Below are 26,981 nucleotides of genomic sequence, written 5' to 3' on the forward strand. Positions count from 1 at the left end.
GATATGCTTTCTCTTTATTTTATAGGCTCAACTTTTCATCATTTTGGCTTAATAATCACATCTAACCAGGAAAATGAAAGTGCAGTGGAAAGAGAGGAGCTATCTCAAAACTAAGAAGGGGGAGAAAAGCTTGTTTTATTTTTTAAAGATTTTTTATTTATTTATTTGAGAGAAAGAGAATGAGAGAGAGCACATGAGAGGGGGGAGGGTCAGAGGGAGAAGCAGACTCCCTGCCGAGCAGGGAGCCCGATGCGGGACTCGATCCCGGGACTCCAGGATCATGACCTGAGCCGAAGGCAGTCGCTTAACCAACTGAGCCACCCAGGCACCCGAAAAGCTTGTTTTTGAGGAAGATTTTAGGTTGCACGATGTTTGAATTCCCAGAGAGGAAGTTCCCAGAGGTCATCACATGTTTGTGATTGCAGACACCTTGTCTGCTTTAAGGAACTGCAGACGTGCCAGGCTCTGCTGGTGGTGGCTCTCCGATGGGGAATCCTGAGACTTCTTGAAAAACCTGCTAAAACCTACTCTTAATTTTAATCCCTTTTATTGACCTTTCATTGTCCTTGAACCAAGGGAGAAGCAATTCTATGTTGTGCTGGTCAGATTTCTGGAAGCTTGAAATGATGCTCCCAGAAGGAATGCATATTCATAATGACCAGGCACAAAATGATCTCATGAATAATGACAGAGACAACAGAACAGGGCTAGCTCAGGAGTCTCAGGACCCAGGGGACGTGGCTTTGAGATTGAGCTAGTCACTGGCTCTCTACTCTTCTGCAAAATTAGGATGATGTGAACAGATCCCCCAGTTATTTGGGGTGTTGGGTCATGGTGCAGTCCTGCTGCATGAACAGTGTTGACTGTGTGGGTGGATGTGTTTTAATAACCTCTGTATGATGGTCCCTCATCTCATCTTCTCTAATGTGAAAAGTTAAGCAAAACACGGGATTTTCAATTCCAGCGTCTACCCTTTATTAGCTGTGACCTTTGGTGAATTTCTTTTTTTTTCTTAAGATTGTATTTATTTATCTGAGAGAGAGAGAGAGAGAGAATGGGGGGTGTGTAGAGGGAAGGAGAAGCAGACTCCCCCCTGAGCAGGAAGCCCAACATGGAACTCGAGCCCAGGACCCCCAGATCACGACCCGAGCTGAAGGCAGATGCTTAACCAACTGAGCCACCCAGGCACCCCTTTGGTGAATTTCTTAACCCCCCAAAGCCTCTGTTTTTCTTAATTGCAAAAAGTGGTGATAATAATGACCCTACTTGATAGAGCAATTGTGGGGATTAAATAAGAGAATATCTATAAAGCCTTTAGTATGGTGGGCGGCATGGCATACAGGGAAGTGGTCAGTTTGGCTCACTAGTGGGCTGTTGAGCCAGATTTCTTGGGTTTGAACCCAAACTCCAGCACTTACCAACTTGGTGACTTTGGCTGTGTTATTCAACCTTTCCTTTTTTTTTTTTTTTTTTTGAGATTTTATTTATTTATTTGAGAGAGAGAGAGAGGGCACATGAGCAGAGGGAGGGGGAGGGGCAGAGGGAGAGGGAGAAGCGGGCTCTCCGTTCCACAAGGTTCCATCCCAGGACCCTGGGATCATGACCTGAGCCGAAGTCAGATGTTTAACCAACTGAGCCACTCAGGCGCCCCATTTACTAAGTCACCCTTTCTGTGCCTCAGTTTTCTCTCCCCTAAAAGGAGATAATCTTAGTACCTATAGGGCTGTTTGAAGATTAAATGGATTAATACATGTGAAGACAATGAGAAGAAAGCTTGGCATGTAGTTAATGTCATGTATTAGCTACTATTATTGTATATAGTATCAACAAGTGTTACTTTAATGGTTAATTTTAGTTATTATAATAGTTATTATATCATAATATAATATGATCTTTGGGAATTAAAATATTTTATAGAAACCAGTAGTAATATACAGCTGATCCTTGAACAACACGGGTTTGAACTGTGTGGGTCCACTTATATGTGGATTTTCTCTGACAGATACAGTACAGTAAATGTATTTCCTCTTCCTTTTAATTTTCTTCAAAACATTTTCTTTTCTCTAGCTCACTTTATTGTAAGAATACAGTACATAATACATATACAAAGTAAGCGTTAATTGCTTATATTATCGGTAAGGCTTCTAGTCAACAGTAATTACTAGTAGTAGACAGACTATTAGTAGTTATGTTTTTAGGAAGTCAAAAATTAACATGTGGACTTTCAGTTGTGTGGGGGTGTAGCTCCCCCATGACCCCTGTTTGTTCAAGGTGCAGCAGTACTTAGTAAGAACTGAAAATTACATTTTTAAAAATTGGGGAAATGGGAAGAAAATGAGAATGATCAAAAATGTAAATCTGGCAGATGCTGATCAGATTCATTGAGTCAGTTTGCCAATTTTTAAGATGTATGGTTGAGTGTTTAATATGCTGGGGCTGTAGAGAGGGAGATCCACCCTCGAGGAGTATTTGCTCAATGTATTTGCTGAAAAGCCAGTCCCAGAGAGCAAAGTGATACGTTCTGCCATGAATGTCTCTGATGGGGGCTCAGATGGTGCCCCGGCCTCAGAGACCCAGAGCTGACTTTATGTAGAAGAAGGCACTTGAGCTTGGCTGTTGAAGGTAAGAGTCCCCCAGGCAGGGAAGTGGCAAAGGGAATTCCATGCAGAGGTTTGGGTTTGTGGGATGAGAGCAGGGTGCAGTGTTCTGGGTGGGGTTGGGGGGGGGGGGGTCTTATGTGCCTGAGACACAGATGCATGAGGACAGAGAAGTATCCAATCAAGTCCAGGTGGACTGACAGAGAAGGGAGAAGACAGAGAGGGAGAAGGCTATCAGGGTGGCCTAGGATGGCCGTGTTCCTGTAGGGAACCTGGAGAGGACATTAGGTAGGATAGGGGCTGCATCTGCTTTGTGAGCTACCGTGAGTTGAATGCAGGGCTGCGGTCCTCCCTGGAACAGGTGTCTGTTTCCCAGCAGTGAGAAATAGGGAATTAGAACACAGGCCAGAGACCATCAATTGGGAAGTGGTAGTCTAACTCCAGGTGAGAGCCTGGAGTGTGGATGGGCTGCCAGAGAGTGCAGAGCAGAGAGCCTTGGGGACAACCAAAGCTGGAGGAGGAGACATGGCCAGATTGAGGACAGAGAGGCCTCGATACGGTGGTAGGGAAATCAAGGGAGTGGAGGAATTTAGAAGTAGAGTGTGCTCACCAGTGCCAAAGGCCTCAGCTTAGTCTGATGGAAGAGGCTGGAGGTGGAGAAAGGGCTCCTGGGAAGCTTATGTTCTGATGTGGCCAGAGCTGAGATATCCGCCTCTCATTAGCCACAGGAAGGGGAGAGAAGAAGCAGGAAGGCTAATTGAGGGACGCAGAGAATGGCTGCTACCTGTCCTTAGGTGTGGCCTGAAGAAATGGCCACTAGGCCGACCAGCTACAGCCAGAGCAGCTTGTGAAATGGCGGAGCTGCTGGGAGCAGCCAGAAGTGAGTGAGGTGAACTGAATTCATTGTATCAGTGCCAGGTCTTGAGAACCCAGAGCTGTGTCCAGAGCCTTGGCCTCACAGAGGAAGGGCGCAGGCTGCTTTGCTCACCTGGACTGCAGAGGCAGCTGTCTGTGCATCCACCGACTGAAAACATGGAGACCCAGAGTTTGGTGTAGAGTTGTGAGAAAAGACAGGCTTGGGTGCTAGAACCTCTGGGTGTTAGACCTGGAAAGGTGGGGCATACAGTCAGTGCAGCCTCCCTGGGGAAACCGAGGCCCAGATGACTCTTGGACTTGTGAGGGTCAGCCTGGAGTTAGTGGCAGACTTAAATCCGGGAGGACTTTCTTGTCCATGCACATGGTCCACCGCACACCTCCCTGCAGCCTTCTCCCCTCCTCTCTTGCCCTGTGCCCTTTCTTGCCCTCTGGCCACAGAGATTATCAATCAAGCTCATCCCAACCCTCAGCTTTCTTAACCCCTTTCTATCTTTCTACCTGTAACAGCCCTTGTTCCTCTCCTCCCAGGGTCTCATTAGGTGGTTGGTTCACAGACAGCTTAAATGTTAGGGTGTTAGGCGATGGAGGCAGTGGATATTTCTATTTCTTCCATGCATTTTTTTTTTTACGGTTGCATTTTTAATATGGGTCTCTGCCCAGTACATAGGCAGATTCTCAGCCTCTCAGTCTAAATGGTCTATATGCCAATCTCAAATTCTCTATCAGAGAAAACTTTTAGCTAGAAAAATGAAGTCAAGCAAACTTTTGGTTACAAATTAAGTGCTTAAAGCCTTCTCCTTTTCATTATCTTTTAAATATATTTCTGAGGGAGACTCAACCATCAGCCCCAAAAAAGAAGCAAAAATCATGTATCTTTCCAAAGCAGTCATTTAGTTGATTGTGGATAAAATTTTCCCTGGCTATTCTTAAGCAGTAGGTGAAAGAAAATTGAGTCTTCTTTATGAACATTTTGATAGAAGAAATTTTACCATTTCCCCCCAGAGATGTAAGGACACAGATTCCTGGCTTGGGTGAGGGACAGGGGAGCCGAAGAGAAGAACATAAAAGGAATTCATGAATGATTTAGAAGACTGCTTAATTTCCTACCTCTGTAACAGAGAAACAGAGCTTGATCAATACGCTCAAGGTCACTGTTGATATTTCCTCTGTCAGCTAGTCTTTTTTAGAGTTTTGAAAACCATCCCATGCATCCACCCTGATAGAATTACATAGAGTTAGTGCATTGAGATAGGGTTTTCCATGTAGGCCCAATGAGATGTTGAAGGAGGGAGTGTGGGTATATGTGGTGGGGGTATGAAGGGAAGTCTACAGTAGAGTTTTGAAGAGTTGAAAGACTAATTTAGTTTGAGATAGACTCTAGGGAATTGACAGAGAACCACCACCCCATGACTGCTAATCTGCACTGATAAGTGAATTATTATTACTAAAATGAACCCTGGGTGTAAGGTGGTTTTTATCAGTGTATTTGGTCTTCAATTATTTCTGTCATGTTTTAGTTAGCCCTTTCGTTTCAAAAGTAACAGTGCCCCCTTGGGATTTGCCTAGTCGTGTCATATCCCATTCTGTTTATTTACTTGTTAGGTTGAGCCTTTTTAGAATGAAGTTCCTCTAACTTACTTGTGTTAGAGAAATGTGAGCTTCCTACCTCTTCTGCTGACCAGGATGAATATAGTGTTTGGTTGGCACCTTATGAAAAGAGCGTTGATGACTGCACAGTCCAACATTCAAAATGATGCCTGAGAGATGAAAGGGGGCTTGTCCCATGACCCCTGTCCCTCCAAAAGATGTGCTTCCTTTGGTCATCTCATTATTTGCAGACTTTGACCAGAATAACTAGATTAAATCTTGGACTTAACTGCCTTTGCCCTAATATTTACTTATAGTTGCTTATGTCTCCATCGGTCAAAAAGGAAAAAGTAATAAAAAAGAACCAGGTAACTGACAGTTGTCTCTGCAGCATTCCAAAGCAAACTCATAGGCCAAGAGATCTTGTCCATGGTGATATCAGTCATCTTAAAAAGCTGATCTGCAGAGAGTTCTCTGTGATGTGGACACATCAGGGGTAGATACCCTGAAAAGTTCCAGAGAACACATGTGGTTTCCAGTCAAAATACCATGGAAATATTTTCAGAAGTTTTCTTGACCATGGTACTTCCTCTCTGTATATTGCCTGTACAATGATGTTTTGTTATTTATTCAGTAAAAGCAAGTGGAGAAATTCCTTTTTCTTTTTTTTTTTTTTAAGATTTTATTTATTTTTTAGAGAGCGAGCGAGAGAGAAACAGCATGAGAAGGGCGAGGGTCAGAGGGAGAAGCAGGCTCCCTGCTGAGCCGGGAGCCCGATGTGGGACTCATCCCAGGACCCTGGGATCATGACCTGAGCCAAAGGCAGACGCTTAACCATCTGAGCCACCCAGGCGCCGGAGAAATTCCTTTTTCTAATTGGATTTTACAATCCTATGAGGCAACACCCTGGAGATTAGTATCTCATATTTTAGAGAGAAAGGCTTTTTTAGAATTACATCGGAGTTTGAAAGACGCTGTCTAAAATGCAACTCAAGCTTGAAAAATGTCTAGACTCTTTCAACATACGTAGCCATTGGGAACACGGTAAAACAACAAGAACTGGTTTAGGTTCAGATGGGAATTTCTTCCTTTTAGGCTTGTCAATGAGCAGACAGGCATTTGAAGGGAAGTCTCTTTACCCTACGGTTCCCCAGCCTGGGAAGAGAAAAGTTATTTTTACTCCCAGTTCCCATCATGGAATTTGAAAGAGAAAACCTGATTGTTCTTTCATTGAATGCTGCTGGCTTACCTTCCTCATTTTAACTATGAACCACAACAGCAATTCCATGGTGGAATATCATGAGCAGAGTTAATTATAACTGTTTAATGAGGCAGGTCCCAGTTTTCAGTAGATCATGACCCTTCATACATTAAAGAAGAGAGACAGTTCACATTTTTATTCAACTGACATTTGGTTAATACACTTCATACAAATTTTGGATACACTGCACTGATTATGAGATGGATTTTGTCCTGTTCATAAAATGCTGCTAGTAAAATAAGAAAAAAAAAAATACTGGTGTTGTTCTTGTCACTTACTCGCTCCCTGATGTCAGTTTCAGTTTATTATCGGAACTCTAAGTAAAAAATATCATTGGATTTCTTTGAAGGTCACTAATTCAGTAGAAAAAGCACTGGCTTTTGCCGTCAGTTAAATTCAGATTAAAATCTCCTCCTTGTCACTTACTGCTGTCCGTGGGCAATGATAACAGCACTACTAACAGTATCATTTGCTGAGCAATTATTAGTTTGAGCCATGTGAAATGATGATTTTTCTAGGCTAAGACAGTGGTTAAATACAGGCGGTTTCCTATGGTTCGGACTAATCCAGGTACTAAGGCATTACATTAGAGTTTTACAGATGTTATCTCGTTTGATTCTTTCAACACAGTTTTAAAGAAGACCTGATTATCACTATTTACAAATGAGAACATCTAACCTTACCCAGGGTTAAGAAAGTTGTTCAAGGTCACAAGTTAGTAGGGTGGAGATTTAAACTCTGAGCTATCTTTGACCTCAGTGTTCCACAGCCTCCCTGTAAAATAGATAGCAGATAACTCCCCTGAGCCTCCATTTCCTCATCTGTAAACTGGGGGAGCAGAAACGTCATGAGGGGGGCACCTGGGTGGCTCACTTGGGTAAGTGGCTGCCTTCAGCTCAGGTCATGATCCCAGGGTCCTGGGATCGAGCCCCGCGTCAGGCTCCCTGCTCAGCAGAGAGTCTGCTTCTCCCTCTCCTGGCTGCTGTGCCTACTTGTGCTCTTTCTCTATCTCTCTGTCAAATAAATAAATAAATAAAATCTTAAAAAAAAAAACAAAACAAAAAAAGTCACGAGGATGCTTCCCACGGTGGCCATCATGTCGTGGACACTTAATAGTGTGTGATGTTGTCCCTGTGAGCACACCCCCATGAGTGTCTAACATTTCAGTCCCTCGAGGGTGTGAGCAGAATACACACACACAGTGAGACAGTGAGGGCAGACAGCTGGTGTGTGTGTGTGTGAGAGAGAGAGAGAGAGAGAGAGATTGCTGAGAGGTCTCTTTTCTATTGACAGTCACTCCTTGGACGAACTGTAGTGGTTTGAGCCTAATACTTGTGCATGCATTTCACCCACTTTGCTATTTTCAAAACAAAGGAGATATTGGGCGAAAATACCCTATCGAGAAGAGGGTGTCTGCGACAAATTGGCTTAATTGAAAACAACTTAAAAAAAAAAGATCCCCCAGTTTAGGGGTGGCAGGGCATCAAATTAGCCATGGAGAATCTAAGTGGAGGATTTTATTGATTGCTGTAGGCATGACCCAAATTGCAGAGCGTGAGTCATAATGAAAATACTACTATTCTGCATTACTAATGGAGAGGCAGCATTTCTCCTCTGGTGACGTTGGGGATGGTGACTGTGGCCACCAGCAACCTTCTCCCAGCTGCGGCCCCTAAACGCTGTGCTGCCTCAGGCACATCTGCCTGCCCTCAGCATTGGTTCCCCCAGTCGCAAACACAGATGATAATTTTATGAAACACGGTTTTGCATTTTTCCCCCCACAAGGCATTTGATGTGCAGCATGGATAAGCTTATCCTATATTTTGAGATCTTTCAATGGGAAGGAATTTCTATTTTGTTCTGTTTCAGAAGGAGGGAAGAACAACTAGCCCTCATGTTACCTCTCATAACAACGACTACAGAATAGGGGTCCACGGACCTGTGTGCCAAATCTGGTTTTGTTAATAAAGTTTGATTGGATTATAGCCACCTCCATTTGTCTGGCGTTGTCCGTGGCTGCTCTCCCAATGAAAGAGCAGGGTCGGGACTGATTGCTTTGGAGGGAGACTGTGTAGATGGCAGCACTGGGAATCTTTACTACCTGGTCTGTTACTGAAAGACTATGCTGGTCCCTGCTTTGGAACATGAGGACGTTCCAGACAAGCCAGGTGACTCCACCCAAGCACACGCCATCTTCTTTTTGTGTCCAGTGATGCAGATTCAGCAGGGAGACTTGGGGTCTCGGGTGTTGACGCGTGTGTCTATTAGGGGGCTCACAGTGTCTACGTGTAGGAATACGTCAGCCTTCGTCTATAGCATTTGTCAGTAGATACACCACATGTTTAGAGAGGACACTGTATCTGTGAAAATATCAAATTACAAGAACGGAGGTTAGGGAGGAGTTGTCTAGAAATGAGAATGAGGCATCGCCTGAAAATGGGGGTGCCCTTGAACGTTGCCATTGGTGCCTTTGTTTATGGGACGGGGCGAAGGCCACTGATGGCTCTTTCATTTCCTCTCTGGGAGGAGGAGAGAGAGTAAACAGGTCAACAAGGCAGTTCAGACTGGTGATCAGAATTACACAGCAAAAATAAACCCCCAAACCAACAAAAACCAACAAAACAATGCAGTACTCCTTGAGGCTGGATATAGCTCTGTTTTATTGGCTGTTGGGGAAGTTACTTATTTTCCCGGTTTTCTCATCTTTGCTATGAGGATAAGTCACGCTTTACATGTGTTAAGGTACACAAAGGGCCTTACACAATCGGACAGGGGAAGAGGTGAGTTACTCTCTGTCTTCCCTCTTTCACAAATTGAAATTATGGCAGTGGCCAGTATCATCCAGGGAGGGAAGTTCTTGGCTATGAAGAGACTTTAGAGGTTGACTCTAGTGTTACACGGGCTTGGATTCCTTTTCTCCGTGTCTGGATCTGAAACACAGGCCTCTCCCCTTTATTGGGCATGTTTCCATCTTGCTGTGTCTCAGTAAGGGAATATGGGTAGATAGAAGCACAATCTGGTGAAACTTGGAGGAAACGTTAAAACTCTTACCTAGTCTAACACATACGGTCTCTGTTTTCCTCTCAATGTTGTCACTTCGGGTAAACTCAGCAAGTGTAGGGATCTGCCCTTTGGTCTTGGGAGTTGGCCCCCATTGTGTGTCTCCACTGCTGATGTTCTCAGGCCTGCTGGGGCTCCCAGCATCAAGTCCACAGGGTTCCTTCTGTGTCCCCCTTGTTTCAACAGCTGCCTTCATGCCCAGTGACAGTCTTGGCCCCTTCTGTGTCCCTCTTGAGCACAGAGGCACTTGTGGGTGTTCTCGCTCCATGCTCTGGGCTCTTGGAAAGCCCAGAGGGTCCTGTGAGGGTCCAGGTCAAGCTCTCTGAGAAGATGGGACATAGGTGGTGCAGCTGCTTCCTGCAGGTTTTGGCGGAAGCAGCTACAGCCCAACTCTCAGGTCCTCAGATGTCAAGGGGGTTCTATTGGTTCTCCCTAACCCTTGGGGTTCCACCTCAAGGCTGTTTGGCCATGGTGCCTCCTCCTCGTGTCTGATTCCTGGAGTGATATACTCAGGCTCCATCTTTTCTCTGCTTGGGTCTCTTCTCCTGGACCCTTAGAGTCTCTTCAGTTCCTTGCTCATGCAACTGAGTGCACCTTCCCTCTCTTGGGGTCACTTCTGTGACCCTCTCAAAGGCATGGTAAAGGTGGAGGCAGCAGCATGGCCATCCTCGGTGCGTTTCTGCGCTGGTCCCCTACCCAGCCCATTATTGTAATCTGGGCTGTTTCAGAGTTCCAAGTGCACACAGATGCCACAGTGTCACTTGAGAGCTGATTCCTTTTCTTTGGTGCTGGTTTAGAGCCATTCTAGCCCTCAACCTCTCCCTCTCTTCCTTCCTCTCTCCCTCTCTCCGGCCCCCAGAATAACAGACAGAAGCCCAAAGCCTCCTTGAATTGTGTCACTTAGGATTGCATTGGCTACACTTAACCAACAGAAACAATCACTGAAACATAAGTTTGTTTCCCACAGCGAGAGTTCTGGGTCCAAGGCTTATGGCGGATTAATGATGGGGGCAGGGACACTCTGGCTCTTTGCACCTTGCCCTTCTGCTGTCCCTAGCAGGTAGGCCTCTTCCTCATGTTCATGACTCTGTGGTCTCAAGATGGCTGTATGTCTTCCAGATGTCACATCTATATTCCAAGTAGATAGAAGGAGGAAGGGCCATGAGGTTTTCTTCTAATGAAGCTTTGCCTTTTAATTCGGGAAGAGAGGACCCCGCCTGCCCTGGACTGCTAGCTATAACTCAGTGGCAAAGAATTATGGCCATCTTTAGCTTCGAGGGATACTGGGAAATCATGTAAACTGGCTTTTCTCCCTCAAAGTAGTGGAAAGCAAGGGAAAAGGGGTTTGGGAATGGATTTTGAATACGCAAACCATAGTCTACTAATGGTCAGATAGAGGCCCTTAAAGAGAGAGCAGTAATTCAGTGTTTCATAGATGGTATGAGTCTATGATGTCATAGGATTACAATTTATCCAGCTTTTCTGGAAGTTAAAAACTCTTGCTGATTCAAATAAGTAATTTACTGAGGAATTGGTTTGGTGGAGTATTTGGGCATCTTCTCTGAACAAAGGAATTCCCAAATCAATTAATAGTGGAAACAACATGGAGGCAGTAGGAATCCTATTCCATCGTCTTAGGGAACAAACTTTTGAAGTCCTTTGGAAGAAATCTCATGAAAACAGTTGATGAATTATGTAATTTAAATTTCTTCTTTTGGGTAAGGCTGAATTACCCCCTACTTGCCAAAACATGCTGGAAATGATTTATTGGCTTAATTTCGACTCCTATATGTATATGAAAGTAATAAAAGTGTATTTCTTTAAACATATTTCATAATTTAGAGTTTTCATAAATTCATGCTCGCTTTTCTTCCTAGTATACAATAAATTAGATTCTATTGCGTGTTGATCATATCCTCGTAAGAATACTGAAACAGTACGAATGTTCATTTTAAGGAGGTAGCTTAAGGTGGGAAAAAGTAAAAGAGATAAGGTAAAAACAACATCAGGCAGGTGTTTGCATTAATCGGAGGTCAGTATACTATAGCCCAAGTGTGACCTGCTTTCTGTTTTTATAAATAAAGTTTTATTGGAACACAGCCAGCTCTCGTTCTTTACATACTGTATGGCTGCTTTCATGTTATAGTGGTGGAGTGAGTAGTTGTGACAGAGACCGTATGGTCTGCAAAGTCAAAAATATTTACTGTTCAGCCCTTCACAGGAAACGTTTGCCAGCCCCTGTAGAAATCAGTCCTGGGTGATTCCATGATAGCTGAACACAGGGACCGGGTTCCACTTCCCTCCACCATGTGGAAGTCAAGTTTCGGGTAAAAATACAAGAAAGTAAAATATGTGGATAATTTAGCAGATGTGAATTCAGAACTCCCAGACCAGAGGCATCAGGATGGTTATTTTTGTATCAAAAAAACAACTGGTTCCATTTCTGTCTTTGGCTTCCGCCTGTCATGAGAGAACTCTTGCCATGTTGACGTTTCGTTCCAGCTTGGAGTCTGTAGCCAACACACTAACAAGGGTCTTGAGTTTGCCCTTTGCTGGCTCTGTGCCGTTGAGCAAGCTCCTCAAGCTCTCAGAAACTTATCTTCCTTGTTTCTCAGTGAGAGGTTGAGACTGGCTGGGTACGTGGTCCAGGGTTAGGGTCTTAGAGTTTCCTTTCTTCACCAAAGTTGTCGATTCAGTGGTGAGAGAGATCATATCTTATCAGAACAAGAGGATTCTCTGTATTCACAGCCTCAGCCCTGAATTCTTTCCCATTTGGTGTACGTGTGGACCAGTGTGTCCAACAAATTAGACCTGTACGTTAAACATTTACAACTCTTTTTGAACATAAAACATGAGCTATTTCAAAGGGACGAAAGCTGAGTGCTAGCATCTGAAGATAATGGAAATAACGAATATTTATTGAACATGTGTTGTGTGCCAGACATACCTCTAAACACGTGATATGTATTAGCTTATTTACTCTGCACAGAAGCCCTGAATTAAGTACTATCATTAGCCCCATTTCACAGATGAGGACGCTGAGGCAGCTTGCCTGACCTCACACACATGGCACATTCTAGCATCAGAGCCCACGCTCTCGACCGCTCTTCTTTCTACCTCCCAGTGGGTATGACTGGCCTCCAGCCACACTGCAGTGTAGGGGAAAACAAGTATGAGAGAGACACATTGTGGTTCCTAGAAATGATGGACACTTCTGAAAATTACCACAAGACTTTTTTCATTTACCCCAAACCTACTCCATGCCATTGAGATCATCCTCAGAGGCTCTTTTTCTCAGCTTCCTCTCCTTTGTCAGATTAAAAAAAAAATGTAGGACAACAGTTGAGAAAATACAGGTTGGAAACTGGGTCATTTTTGTGAAATCATCCTTCTTTGCCAGTACCAATTTTGAATTCTTTCTCAGAATTAAAAAAAAAAACAAGCAAACAAACCATGTGGAACAGTGTGTGGCAGATGGTTGTTTCGGCTCTAGGTGAGTTTTGTCATTAGACTCCGGGACAGAAAACCATTGCTTTGGAAAATCATCTGTTATTTTCGTGAGCTGCCAGCTCAGAACTATTGTAGCTGTGATGGTTTGGGATGGGATGGGTTTTTTTTTTGTTTTTTTGTTTTTTCCTAGAGATTAGCCCAGAAACCGTCTCCATTGGAATTCTGTAGGATTTTAGATGCCATGTCACTGAGGCTAACCTGGAAGTTCAATGGGGTGGGAGAGGTGAGATGGAATTAGATTTGAGGTCAAAGTTAGTCCTCTTCTCAAGGTTTATCTTCCCCTGGAAACTACAGCAATAAACAGCTAAACCATGGTGTTCATTACCAGCACAAGTCCCTAATTAATTTATTTTATGTTAATTAAGTTTATAATTATATAGTAAAACATTTACTTTCTCCCTCAAGAAATTGACTGAATCTTCTGAAGGGGCTTTGTGACTGTAATTTAGGTGCAATTAGCCTGTTAAATTTAGTTAGGGTTTGGTTCATTTAGCTGCTGCTGGAAGATGCTAGAAAGGAGGAAACTAGGCAATGTCTCCGAAGTAATGCTGGGTCTAGAAGAACATGTTGCTGAGAGGCTCCTTCCTGGTCTCTGGGCAGCAAGTTCGGGTGTCTAGGACAATCCAGGATGTGGCTTCGTATTTATCATCTATGTGTACTCCCCACTTAGGAACTGTGGATTCCTACAGCTGTGGATGGAGGTAAAAACTTTCTTTGTGGTTCTGGAATGGGAACTGAAGCTTCTCAGACATTTTCTACCGTGGCTGTGAAATCTCTGGCACTGGCCAGCTTTCAGGCTCAGAGTGGTATCACCAGCCCCAGCCACCATTTTGGCCTGGAAAGACATCTTTCCTGCTGGGAAGGGCATGACCCGGCACATGGCCAGCACCCCCAGGGCTCCAATGGAGAGGACGCCACTATTCTAGGCATGTGAAGATGGACTTTTTGAGCAAAGTTCCTCTGTGAGATTGTACCTCATAGCTCATAAAAGAGTATATTTGGGCCTATCATTGAAAATACAGTTGAAGGTAATGATCTGCCATGGCCGCTGAGCCGTGTGCAAGGTTGGAGCTCACTGCTCAGGCCCGTGCTTGGAAATCTGGAAGGCACAAAGGCAGGATTATTCCAATGAGTAGGGAGAGGGCATCCCAGCAACACCCCAGTGGTGGGGGGAGCAAGGGGTCATCTATTTTATCAGCACCAGGCTCTAACCAACTGAGCTAACCGGCCACTTAGGGGTCATCTGTTTTAAAGTCCCTTTGGTTTTTGAAGCATTTATGTCTTGGTGGATAACTGAAGTCCTTGCTTTGGAAAGGAAGCCAGAGAATTTTCTGTCCTAGAGCGCTAAGCTGAATTACACGAGATAATTTTTAAAAAGACATTTGGTGTCCTGTCATCATGATGGGAGTTGGTTTATTACCGTGTGATTGATGAATGAATGAAACATATATTTAAGTCAGATGAAATAGGATCATTTAACCCCCTTCTACCTAAATGTTTCATCTGTAAAATGGAAGCACTAGCCTCCTTTTCACTTCACAATAAGCAAATGATAGCCTCCTTCCCAAAAGAAGCGTGTGAAATATGATTTATATATACCTGGAAAGGTATACGGAAACCAGATTTTTATAAATTGTCCTATTTCTCTTGCTTATGTTGTTTAATAATATTTTAGGAAACGGTGTCTCTTCATTTCTGGTTGGCACTTAGCTTTAATGTTCTTTGCCCCCAATTCTGCTGTAGCAGACTGAAAAACCAAAACCGAAAAGAAACAAACAAAAACAAATCACAGCCACACAGATTGGGGGCATAACTTGCAATCAGTAAAGTACACCAACTGGGCTTTTAAAGGGGAAACATGTCATATTCAAATCTAGAACATTTTGGGTTAGCAGTCTATCATCCCGAACATATTTTTGGTAAATAATACATACTTGATAAAACCTAGGACTCTCTTCAGTGAGAGGGTCATTCCAACTGTAGTTTTTTTTTTTAAGCCAGTAGGATACTTTGGAAATTCTAAGTCTTGGCACTTTGTCTAGATGTTAAGAGTCATAATTTGAGCAACTACCCTGAGCTGAGGAACTTGTATGTAGCACGGACAGTATTAGGTACTCATATTCTAGTCGTCCCACTATGTTAGAATTATTTCATCTGTAACTAGTGTTGGGTAACTGAGATTCAGAGAAGTCTCCTGACTTGGCCAGAGTTGCACAGCTAAGGAAGGGGAGGGGCAGGATCCAAACTCAGGTCTGTCTGGCTTTAGGCTGCTTCTTGCTGTCTAACCAGCCAAGCCAGCTTCCTTTCAGGCTTCACTGTGGAAATGAATCCACTAGCACACAATTGTCAAAGAAGATAAACATGTGGGGTAACCGTACTTATTAAAATTCTTGTTCCAATGGTAGCTGGAAGTAAAGGTCCAGGATCTTGTATAGTTAAATGGTGGATGGTAAAAGGCCATCATTATGAAGAATGAAAAAAACAAAAAAGACTAATTTATAATCCAGCCTTCCCTGCTATGCACATGTAATTATACTGTGTCCTTTCATCTGTGTGACATTGAAAAATGTTTACTGCTTTCACATAAGGCAATGCATTGGTCCATCACATGTGTTTGAATGCCCCTTATGCTCACGTAGATGCTGATTTCTGTTTTAAACTAAGAATGTGTGTAGAGTTACAAGGTAAATAGCCTTTCCCTTTTAATCACTTCGATTTAGCGAAGAACTTCCTGTAAATTTGGAAAGCATTTCTTAAAATAATGTCAGATGTTTGGATACATTAAATTTTTATTAAAAACAACAACAACCAGAATACACTGTTTTCCCAGTGTCTTGGTTCTGGTTGATTCTTGGTGTGGTTGCTGTAATTCTGAACCAAGCTGTTATATATGGTAAGCCATATAGGCCACACATACTTTATTTAAAAAGGAAAATAAACTGTGAAATCTGGTGTGTGTAAAAATGCACTCTCTTTAAAACCCAGAGTTTTCTCCGTGGAGAAATTATACCCAAACCAGACGCTTCTGAAGGGACTTGAAGTAGAATTTTCCTCGTCTTTCAGAAAAGGGTGTTGCCAGGTAGAACCATGGAGGTCGGCACGTGTCCAGCTGCTGTAAGATGTTCTGAGGTGTGACTAAGGATAGTTGGATGGCATCACAGCATGGACTTGTCCCAAAATGAGCTCTTTGAGTAGATCAAAATGTCAGGAACAGCAGAGGCTTCTAGAACACAGGGTTAACTTAGGTCAAGTCGGGGGCTCTGTGGGCTGCCTCAGTCTGACGCATCCAAGGGTGACGCAAGGGTTGACTTTGCATTTCTCCAGCTTCCTACTGAGAATAAAGTAAGAGTTGTCCATTTCACTGAGGCTGCTCGACATGGGGTCCGTGCTACTTGAAAGGGCTGTGCAGAGCCACCAGCTGAGGCACCAGACCCTGAGGGTTCCCCCTGTTGAGGAAGGATGGTGAATCCTGTTCTTGGTGAGGTGAATGGGCTGGTACTCGTTCAGACTGATGAGGAGGTCCGGGATATTCCCTTATAACTTTTGCTAGGGTGCAGGATAATCTTTGGGGTTAGAGTTGGATACGCTTTTGCAGGGTCCAATATGGGATTTTAAATTTGGTCTTACAGAGTAAGTGTCAAGTAACGTCCCAGGTAGTCTGGCCAATGGCAAGGATGAATCTTCTTTCCAACCCAACATTGCCCCTCTTGGAGGAGAAGCATGTTTTAGTGCTTGTCCTAACAAAGTAACGAGATGATAGAAGTTGTTCTGCTAATGGTGTGCTGGGGAAAAGGCAGTAGAGCAAAAAGTTATGTTTGGGGGCAGGGCCTCCTTCCCACCCCATAATCTGTATTTGTCTCTGAGGTGGGGCACCTCGACTTCTCTGGAGAAAAGGCTGAGTCCAGATAAATCTCTTTGAAGCTTTCTGTGTGGAGAAACAGATCTGTGGCCTGGGGGCAGGACCCCGGGTGGTGGGAGGTGATGCCATTGTGTGGGGCCAGGGGACAGTGAGGAGGAGGTGATGGGCAGCAACATACAGAGGAAGCCATCACAGGGCTGGGGAGTGACCACCTGGGCCAGACTCCTTGCAAAGCAGGACTCTGTTCCCAGAATGCACTTGGCAGCTTCTCCGACGTCAGCCAGTCTTTCAAGACGTCCATGGTCCATGACCGGACAGAACAAAGGCCTTGCTCATTTCCTGCCCTGGGGAGGGTTTAGGTAATTCACAGTCTAGTGTAGTCAGTTTGTGGGGATTATCAACCCCACCTCTCTTTGTTTGGCATTCTGGAACATGTGGTGTTTAGGGTTTCATTATCTTGTGCCCTGAGCTCATTTAAATGCAGATGAGATTTATAAGGTACCTCTATTCAAGTGAAGATAATTTGTTTGATCTTCTCTGCTTAATTGCAAGCAATTGTGGCTCTGACCTCCAGGCTTTGGGACACTAGGCAGACACACTGCACACAAAAGGCCACTGGCTTCCTTTTTTTTTTTTTTTTTAAAGATTTTATTTATTTATTTGGGACAGAGAGAATGAGAGAGAGACAGAGCACATGAGAGGGGGAAGGGTCAGAGGGAGAAGCAGGCTCCCTGCCGAGCAGGGAGCCCAATGCGGGACTCGATCCAGGGACTCCAGGATCATGACCTGAGCCGAAGGCAGTCACTTAACCAACTGAGCACCCAGGCGCCCAGGCCACTCGCTTCTTAGCGTTGCCTTCTTAGCGAGCATCCTCCATGTGGGCAATCTTCAGACTTTGTCTCTGAAGTAGTGCTTGGAGTGCCTCATGAAAAAAAAGGACAGGTTGGATGTTGACTTACTCTCTTCCTTTGTGGGTCAGCTTAACCTTGGACTTGCACTCCGAGTCCTGCTCTGCGGCTTTTTGATCTCTCTTTGCACTCCCCAATAATCGCGACCACCCCCTTCACGTGCTTGAGGTCTCCTGTCTGCATTAACAGCGACTCCTTCGGCTTGAAGTCCTTCTCCTCTTCCTGCTCCTCCTCCTTCCATCCCCTGCTTAGGTTCACCACCACCACCACCATCATCCTCCTCATTATCAGACAAGCTCAGGCCGACCCACCACACTTGTTCCCTCTTGCTTATTTTATGCATACTTTACTTTTCTAGAAATGTATTCGTGGTCTGTGTGTCATGGTTTCGGCCACACTTGAGCAGAGCCAAGTAGCCCTCCACTGGGTATGTTTGAGGTTCTTGCAAGTTTGTTGTTACAGGTTAATTAAGTTATAGGTTTTAGGACATTTGTCTCCTATTTGGACATGGTAGGTTCTAGGACTCTGGCTTCATGGACTCGGAAGAATTGCTGGCTAGAGTGTTTTGGCAAAAACAAATCTGGACACAAATGTGTATTGGCAGCAGTGAGTACATGGTGTTCGGTGTGGAGATTTATAGGGCCATGCCCATGTGCACTGAATGTTTGAGTCACTGGCAAGCCTCTCTGGTCTGAGAATTGTGGAACAATGGCTTTAAGAAGATGTCATTTCCTATTACGAAGAGCTACCCTATGGATTTTGCAATATATGCTTATTGAAGTGAGCCAGAGGGCTAGACACACCCCTCAGGGGAACAGCAGATTGATTTGGGTGTCTCAGTGTGGTTGCTTAAATCTTAAGGCCCCTCAAACCATGAACTCAATCTTTTTTTTTTTTTTTTTTTTCCTACTCATAGTGTTTTTAGGTGATTCCATAGATAGAGGCCATATCATTGATCTTTTTTGGATGTGTTCCTCATCCCATGTGAAGTCCCTGACATGGGAGCACTTGAGCCCTGGGACACTTGTCATCAGGCCCTGCTGATCAGACCACATCCTCCTTAGAATCACTGAGTTGTTTTTTTTTCTTTTTTAAGATTTTATTTATTTTTTTGACAGAGAGAGACACAGTGAGAGAGGGAACACAAGCAGGGGGAGTGGGAGAGAGAGAAGCAGGCTTCCCGCTGAGCAGGGAGCCCGATGTGGGACTCGATCCCAGGACCCTGGGATCATGACCTGAGCCGAAGGCAGACGCTTAACCGACTGAGCCACTCAGGCGCCCAAATCACTGAGTTTTAATTGTGCAATAGTTTTGGCTTTCCTTACAACATCGAGTTTTGCCAAGAACTTTGTGTTTCCTGCTTTAACTTTCAGCTCATAACTCAACTTCGTGTTGTAAAGTCAAACTAGAGCTTTAAAAGCCTCGCTGATCATCCTTATTTTTAGTTGCTCATCTTCAGCGAACAAATGGACAGCGGTTTACTTTGTCCAATGCCCACAGTTGTTTTGATCATCACAAGAATGAGAATAAGTCTAGCACCTTTTCCCCAGGAGCTCAAAATGCTTCAGGAGGCACTTACTGGGTGTCCACGTGCCTAATGGTAACCTTCACTATACTTCTGAGCAAATACGGGATTTTTTGCAGGAAGCTTTGAAGTGTGTTGATTAGCCCAGTTACCAGGGAGAAATAGTAGATCCTACCTTGTGTTGTGCACTCCACCCCCCTCCATTTTGGTTCTGTTACCAAGTACAGCAAAGTCCTTCCATAAAACTCAAAGTTTAGACATCACTGTTCTCAAACTCAAAATGCATTCAGCCCTTGGTATTGTTCAAGGCATTGTTGGCACAGAGGATGGCTGGACGTGCTCTCTCTGCCCTCCTGCGCCCTATAGTCTGGGATGCAGGGAAGAAGACAGAAAAGAAATGCAAGTTTAAAAAGGTACAAACGTAGGCTATGTGAATGAATGGAATTGAATGTCATAGAGGTTAAGAGGCCGGTCAACTAAATGCTCGTAGAAATGGCTTTTGCGTGGACCTTCAAGCATGGTCAAGGCTTCTATAAGGAGAGCTTGCTGGGTAGAAGGGGATATTAGGGCAAGAGATAGCACGTGGACAAAGCACGTCCCCGGGAAGGGAAAGAGGGGTCTAAAGGATGGTGAAGCAACTTCTGGAATGAGCTCAGAGAAGGACACGCCAGGACCTGGCTTATGTGTTGGGACATTTCTGCTAGAGGTGCAAGAGGCGATGCCACTTCACAAGATAGACTGATGGCCCAGAGAGTCCAAGTTTAGATTTTGGCTGTCTCACTCCATTCCTGGGTGACCTTGGACACATCACATTGGCCATGCGGGTCGAGGGAGTCACCTATAAAATAGAAAAGGCAAATGGCAAGGAATAGTTGGTGTAACAACAAACCTATATTAGATGCTCAACAAATATCAAAGTAGGACAGTGGGTGTTTAAGCCCCGGTGCTGAAATAAAGCAGGATTGCACCCAGCTCAAGTCTAAAGGGCAATGGAAAGCTCTTTGCACCCGCTGGGTTCTAGGCACCTAATGTTATGAGAACATAGGAATTTATCCTTTGATTTTACTTAGTAGACATTTTCCGGAAGGTTCAAGAAGCCTTTGCTTTGCTCTCTGATGAAGGTGAGCCAACGGCTATACCGACACCCTGGCCACCATCCGGTCTCCAAAGTGGCACCATGCCACGCGGACGCCCAAGTCGGCAGTTCGCTACTTGAATTCTCCAAATGAGTTAAGACTTGCTTTTTTAGACAAACAGCTGCGTCTTTCTTCCGTTCCTTTCGCTTCCTTTCCACTCAGCAGTTTTCCTTTTTGCTCCAGATAAATTGCTGCTAATTTAAATGTACTGCAGATCCTTGCCATTTTATGGCTGATTGCTTCTGAGTTATAGGAGGGAAATGTGTGCACGTTTGAATGTAAATAAATCTAAATGGGTCCGAAGCCAGCGGTAAAGAAAGCACAGTGCTGCGCTGACCTTCACCTCCCCCGCCCCGCCCATCCCTTTGAAGAGGTCAGTGAGCAGATCCAAAATCAGCAAGTAGCAGAGACAGAGTTTTAGGACACATCCTGGGTTTCTCTCTGCTTTCGACTTTACATCCCATTTCTGACAGTGCCTGCTTTATCCTTGTTCTTGGTTTTTTGTTTTTTGTTTTTTGTTTTTTTGATAAAAGAGCCATTCTCATGATAACTACCATGCACCATCGGAATGCTGCAAATCCTTCAGAATGTCACGTTGTCAAAATATCTATATTTCAGGCTCAGAAGCTAGACAGCTCGTTTGGCTGCTAAACCCTCAAGATGTTCAGCCATTTGTTGTGGTCTAAAAACTTTCCCCCTCACTAGGAGAAAATAATGATCTATTGTTTGATATCATTTTGTGGCCCCTTTCTTGAGTTTCTGGTAACATGAGTGGGCAAAAGTCAGGAGGTCTTGGTAGGTAAATTGGGGCCCTGATGGAATCTTCCTCTCAGCTCCTTAGAAATATGAAGCACCCGGTACATTTCCGTATAAAAGAGTCAAGTCTTGAAATCAGACTGGTTTTTCCCTATCTGGTGGCGTATCTTTAGTGCGTCAACTGTTTTGTGAAGATCAAGGGTATCGGAGAGGAGTCTGACTTGCCTTCCTGGAGGCGGAGGGTGGCCGTAGTAGCAGTTTGAATGCAGACACGGCACATGGCTTATCAGTGCAACAGCCTGGCTTTTCCTCCCAAGGAAGACGTCGCGTGTGTTATTCTGGTTGGCTTTACTCCCCTCGTGGCGTGGGTGTGTGGCGCTGAGGTACGGTTCTTGGAGAAGGATGCATCACGAAAGGCAAAGCAGAAGGAGGTTCAAGAGGGACACTTGACATCCGTTTAAGTAGGGCTGGATGCAGTTGCAGCTTGAGTGAATGGCAGCCCGAGAGCTCGCATCTAGCAAAGCAAATTGTTTCCCAAACTGTAATAACGAGCTTGGGTAGGCCTCGGGGAGGAAAATGGCAAATCGAAGCAGAGGAAGGGTGGCTTGGGGCCTGCTGTAAACACTCTGAGATGAGTAAACTCTTAAGAGTTCCTGTGCCATAAACCCATTGGAAGGAAATAAGGCTCACTTTAACAGTTTAGTCCGTTCTGTTATTATTAGTATTTTAATATCAAATGCTTTTCAAAATTGAATGTGCAGAGAGAATGGTATATTGAATCAGCCAGTCTTTTGTTTTGGGGATGATGTCTTCTCTTTGTATCACCAAGTTCCTCCTGTTTTTATTGGCAAACTTGATATCCTAATATTAATCCTGTTGTTTCAGTGGGAAGGAATTTGAGACCCACCCTCTTAGAGCCTGAAGGTGTTTGGTTAGTTAATTCGGCAGGCTTGTTCTACGTGTCCGAGTGCACTCTGAAACCAGTGTGGCTTATGCTTGCCTGGAGGCTGAACTTCGAGAAAAGAGACTAAAGTCAGAAACGGAGGAGTCTTCATCAGCACCACTGTGTGCATCCTGCATGCTCAGTGCTTTGTGGGTGATTAAATCCATAAGCGATGTTTGGCGTCCGTGCCGAGCGCTTTTCCTGAGACTTGGAAGGGCGGGAGAGAGAAGAGCCATGGAAATTCAGCTCTGTAGACTCTTCGAGTGCTGTTGTAAATGATGATACAGATTGGTGGTGGTAATTACAGCTCTGGAGGCAGATGACACCAGTGCTTGGCAGACCAGATGCCAGGTTGAGGAAGATCCAGAGTCTGGAGGGCTGGGTTTAGAAGTGCCTTCCGAAGCTGAACTGAACATGTCTTGGGGGTTGCTGCCACGACGTCATCGATGTTGTCACTTAGGGATCTGAGGAAGCTTCATGCAGATTGCACACAGAGAACTAAATGTGATGAGTCTCCCCTGTTCTCGCTGGGTTTTCCTAGTGAAGTTGAAGGGATTTTGTCCTTCCGGCAGTGACAGGGCAGGGTGGCCGCAGAGTACGAGCTCCTGGGTCAGAATTTGAGCTCTGGCCCATGCTTTGTCGGGCCTCCGGCAAGCTGCTTTGCTCATAGGGCCTCAGTTTTCTCGCCAGGAAAGTGGGAGCAATAATAGCACCCTCCTCATAGGGTTATTGTGAACTTAAGAGGGCTAATTTGGACAAAGCGCTTAGAAGAAAGCCTGGTACCAAGTGGATTAGCTGTTGTTTATTGTGCAAGTGGTGTGCTCATCTTTCTCCATCTGTGGGGTGGTTCAGTATTTTAGGCCAAGGAATTCCATTTTCTTTATTTTTGTATCATCTACTGTAGTGTCTACTATTTGGTCACTGCTCAATTAATGTTTGCAGGATTAATTAACATTAATTAACATACACTCTATGTCTTATATATGCTATGTGTATATATATATATATATACAGGCAATATACCACATGTTGTATGCTATATATTGTGTGTTATATAATAGATATTCCATCTATCTGTGTGTGCATGTCATGTATATGGTATGATACTTAAGTGATTTAAGGCAATTAATTATTTAATACTAGGATTCCTGGAAAAGAATCTAAATCTTTGTGTGGTCCAGTATTTCACAGTTAAAGCTAGCCAGTTTTCTGATCTGTTATTTTAGAAATAACTTGATGAAATTAAGTGGGGAAAGAAAAATCAGGATTTGGATAGATATTCGTTGTAGAGTTTTTTGTTTTTTTTTTCACTGTGCATAAAAATTCTCCAGGACTCATCTCTATTGAACACAGATTTCTCCTCCTTAGATTAAGATGTTAACATCTGAGACTGTTGTGCAGAGCTATGTGCAGAAATCCCTTGCACATCTTTCCAGTGTTTCCTGGGCCACATAAGATCGGTTTGAAGTTTAAAACTAAGTGGCTTGACAATGAGATGCACGTTTTTCTCCCAATTTTCTTTCTGTGATTATCTATTCCTTTATGTTTTAAAGCATATTCTATGTTGTGTCTTGATTTTGATTATTTATTATGTTCTTTTTAAAAGTGATTGTACTTGTATGTTAATTTTCATTGATTTTTTGTTTTGAGCATGACTTATGTTTTATTTTGTGTTTCTTTTAGGTTTTGTTTTGTTTCATAAGATCCCACTGGATGGGTAGCTGAAATAAAGGCAAAGACAGAGAAGGGGGCTGTGGTGCTTGTTGGTTGATGCTGCCTTGTAAGCCGGACTCTTGGGACGGGCGTTGGCTTCTCCCGGGAGGGGCCGCTTAGCTGGGGGTTTTCTGGTAGCTGTGGGTGGTGTTTGCAGGACGTCCTGTGTGAAGCCTGCGGCTGTCCTGAGCTGTGTCTGGGGAGCCCCGCTGCAGAGGCAGCTCCCAGGCTGCTAAGCAAACACTCAAGAAAACATCTTAAATTAACGCTTCTCTTTTGTTCTTGCAATTGTTCAAATACGAAATTGACATGGGATTCCATTGGCTTTGCTTCTCTTCTGAAAGGAGTGCTCCTTGACCATACTGGAAATGTAATGATTCTTACTGTTTCTGTTCATTAAAGGTGAAGTACAAAGTTTAAAAAAAAAAAAAATCTTAAGTTTAGGGACAGGTATAAGAACACACTAAACAGCCTAACCTCCACGTAACACGTAGTTTAGCATTATTTTCTGTTGATGTTTAATGAAGACTGAATTCAGAAAGTCTCTCTTTCCCGTCTACAACACATCGACTGAGAAAGTTAAGGGCATCGCTGTGGGGACTTGGCCAGGCCACTGAGAGGTTCTTTCCTTCGCTGGTGATAAAGGTCCAGAGTCATGCAATCAACGCTAATGATTTTTCTAAAGTTTGTTAGCAGGTGAAAAATAAAAGCAGCTCTGTGGTCAGGGGCTCTAGATTTAGGTTACGCGTAGTCAGTTTCAGAATAACTACAAGAGTGAAATAGACACATATGGCGTGCATGTCCTTTTATTTGCCCCCTGTGATCCACCTGCTTTTTAGAAGTTTCCTAGTGAGAAGGCCGCAGTATCTCATGCTGTTCCCATGACAGAACTGCAGCTTTTCTACTCTGAAAAGGTCTGCGGGCAGAATGGCTGGCCTGCTGGGAGCAGGAGACCATGTTCTAAGAAGGATAGATACTATATACTACAGTTTTCATGGGCAGGAAGCCTCTCCCTGACCCCAGCAGCACAGGGGTAATGAGCGTGCGCTTTATCAGGTCCAGCCTCATTGCCGAGAGGGTAGCCTGGGAGCTACAGAATCCTGCGTCCCTGCCTTCGTCCTGTCACGGACACCTGTTTTGCTCGCTTGGCCATTGCAGTGACCTTTGTCCGCTTTGCTCAGCCTGTGCCAGGTAGGATCCCTGTCCTGCAGACAGGTTCGGCTGCCCTCGACCCAGCCCACCTCACACTTTCCTCGGGAGGGGGGCGACAGAGCCAGGCCTGGAGCATTTCGCTTGAAAGCACGATCAGCTCTAACCGTGAAGGCATGCTCAGAGACGCCATGGCTGGATTGGAAACTTACAGACGTTTGAAAAAATTCTTTTTTTTTTTTTTTTTTTGAAATAGTTACTTAAGTTTTGCAGTTCAGCTTTAAGGATTTCTAGATTTTTTTACTAGTCCGACATGTTTGGAAACATTGTTTTGCGTCCTGTGTAACTGAGGCATTAATCTTAATAAACCAGGATCCACTTAGGCACCACTTGATATAAAAGGATTATCCATGATGAATATTTTATACTGTATCTTTTACATTAGCCACTAAATATGTTATTACTTGATACAGACATTTCACAGGGTCCTATGGATTACAGCATTGAACTTGGCTACTCCATACCCCTGCCTCAGAGAGGGGCAGTTTCTCTGAAGCATACACAGGCTGCTTGTTCTCAAACATGTGCTTTCCAAAGACACATTTGAGTGGGGAGAGCAACGGGCCTTTGGTGTGGGGGGGTCTGAATATTCCCTGGATTCCCATTTGCTTGCTCACTGCTAAATGACAGGTCCTGTCACTACTTAGATTTTGATCTCTCCCAAAGTTGTTGATTTACAAAGAGGCCAGCTAATTGCAGAAACCTTGAACCCTGAAAGGAAAAGGAAATTCACACAGAGGGTGGACCAGAGGTGATCAGTACCCCAAGCATTCTTAAATATCAGCCTTTCGGTGCAAGTTTGTTTTTTGTTTTTTTTTTAAACCCTTAAGATCTTATTCCATGGAACCAGAAAAAGGCAATGAATTGTTTAAGAACTATTTTCTACGTTTCCCAAACCCAAAAGGAAAAAAAAAGAAGAATATTTGTATTCAACAGCTAGAAGACTTGCAGGGTAGATTTTTGTTTTAAAATGGAGAGAAGTGGACAGATAAGGCAATTTAATATATCAAAGAGCAGTTGACATCTCCTAGGGAACGATGAAAACAGCAGGCTATTAGAAAATTGTTTCATATGGTTCTTGTGTTCCTCGCTTTTCATTTTTCTTTAATCCCCGAAGACCACAGTCAGTGACATATCTTCTCATTTCTATCCTCTAGACCACCCTCTTTCATCCTTTGCTTTTTTATGTCCCCTACAAGACATCTTTTTACAGCTTCCTAATGACACGTATCATGTATTTTTTTCAGCATTAGAAAACGACAGGCAGCATTTTTGCTGAAATCAAGTCCATTGCCCCCCAACCGGGACCTGGTGTCTCAGTGCCAGGCAGGTGCCGTTCGGAAAGGGTGCGCGCTGGGCGTGCGGACACCCAGCCCTGCAGAGCCAACTCCTGCCTCCAGGGAATGGGGCCCCAGTTTCCCAAATCTTCTGATTCTTTAAGAGAAACTGGAAACCTGGATTTTTTTTTTTTTTTTAAATGTGAAATGTCCCTATTTTTAAAAAGTTGGCTCGGTTATTTTTAAAACATTATGTAGGCCAACAAAACATGTCTGTGGGCTGCCAGGTTGTTACTTTTGTCTTAAAGCAACATCATTGTTCTCTGTTTCCTACTATCTTCCCTTTGCAAACGCACTTCCCAGCATGGCCATTGAGAGCTTTTTCTCTGTGGAGTTTGGTGCCCGAGGGATCTGCAGCGTGTCCCTTCCCATCGGGGCTCTCCTGTGACTTCTGCTAGCTGGGGCCTTGGCTCCATCACCCTCAGTCACTGTTTTCCCTCCGTCCCCAATGGGCCCCACTTCTGAGTGGCGGGAGACCACCTAGCAAGTCCTTCCTCCTGTTTTGTCTGACATGGGCCTTCCTTTCATCAGGGTCCCTGTCGTCTGGCCCACTTGGATGGGGTTTGATGGGAGCGCACACAGGCCTGTTCATGGGTCCTTGATGTACTGGTGTGGCCACTGGTAAATGGGAAATAGGCCTGCCACCTCAAGAGGTGTGGTTCAGGCCCTGTGTCTTGAATGGGGTCCCACTGAGACCCTCCGAG

At 44.3% G+C, this 26,981-nt stretch overlaps 1 protein-coding gene across 2 annotated transcripts in view; it reads left to right on the forward strand.

Moving 5' to 3' along the window:
• NTRK2 (neurotrophic receptor tyrosine kinase 2) overlaps positions 1 to 26,981 on the forward strand; it is a 131,694-nt gene extending 104,713 nt beyond the window's left edge. The window contains exon 12 of one of the 2 annotated variants that reach the window (XM_035024405.1): positions 23,702 to 26,981. In XM_035024405.1, the coding sequence (XP_034880296.1) occupies positions 23,702 to 23,739 (38 nt within the window). In that variant the 3' untranslated portion in view covers positions 23,740 to 26,981. Of the gene's footprint in view, positions 1 to 21,960; positions 22,571 to 23,701 lie in introns of those variants that run through there. The other variant, XM_035024404.1, reaches the window with a different exon arrangement.

This window comes from Mirounga leonina, unplaced genomic scaffold (assembly GCF_011800145.1).
Source record: "Mirounga leonina isolate KUSES-001 unplaced genomic scaffold, KU_Mleo_1.0 Mir_179, whole genome shotgun sequence".
Classification (NCBI taxonomy): Eukaryota; Metazoa; Chordata; class Mammalia; order Carnivora; family Phocidae; genus Mirounga; species Mirounga leonina.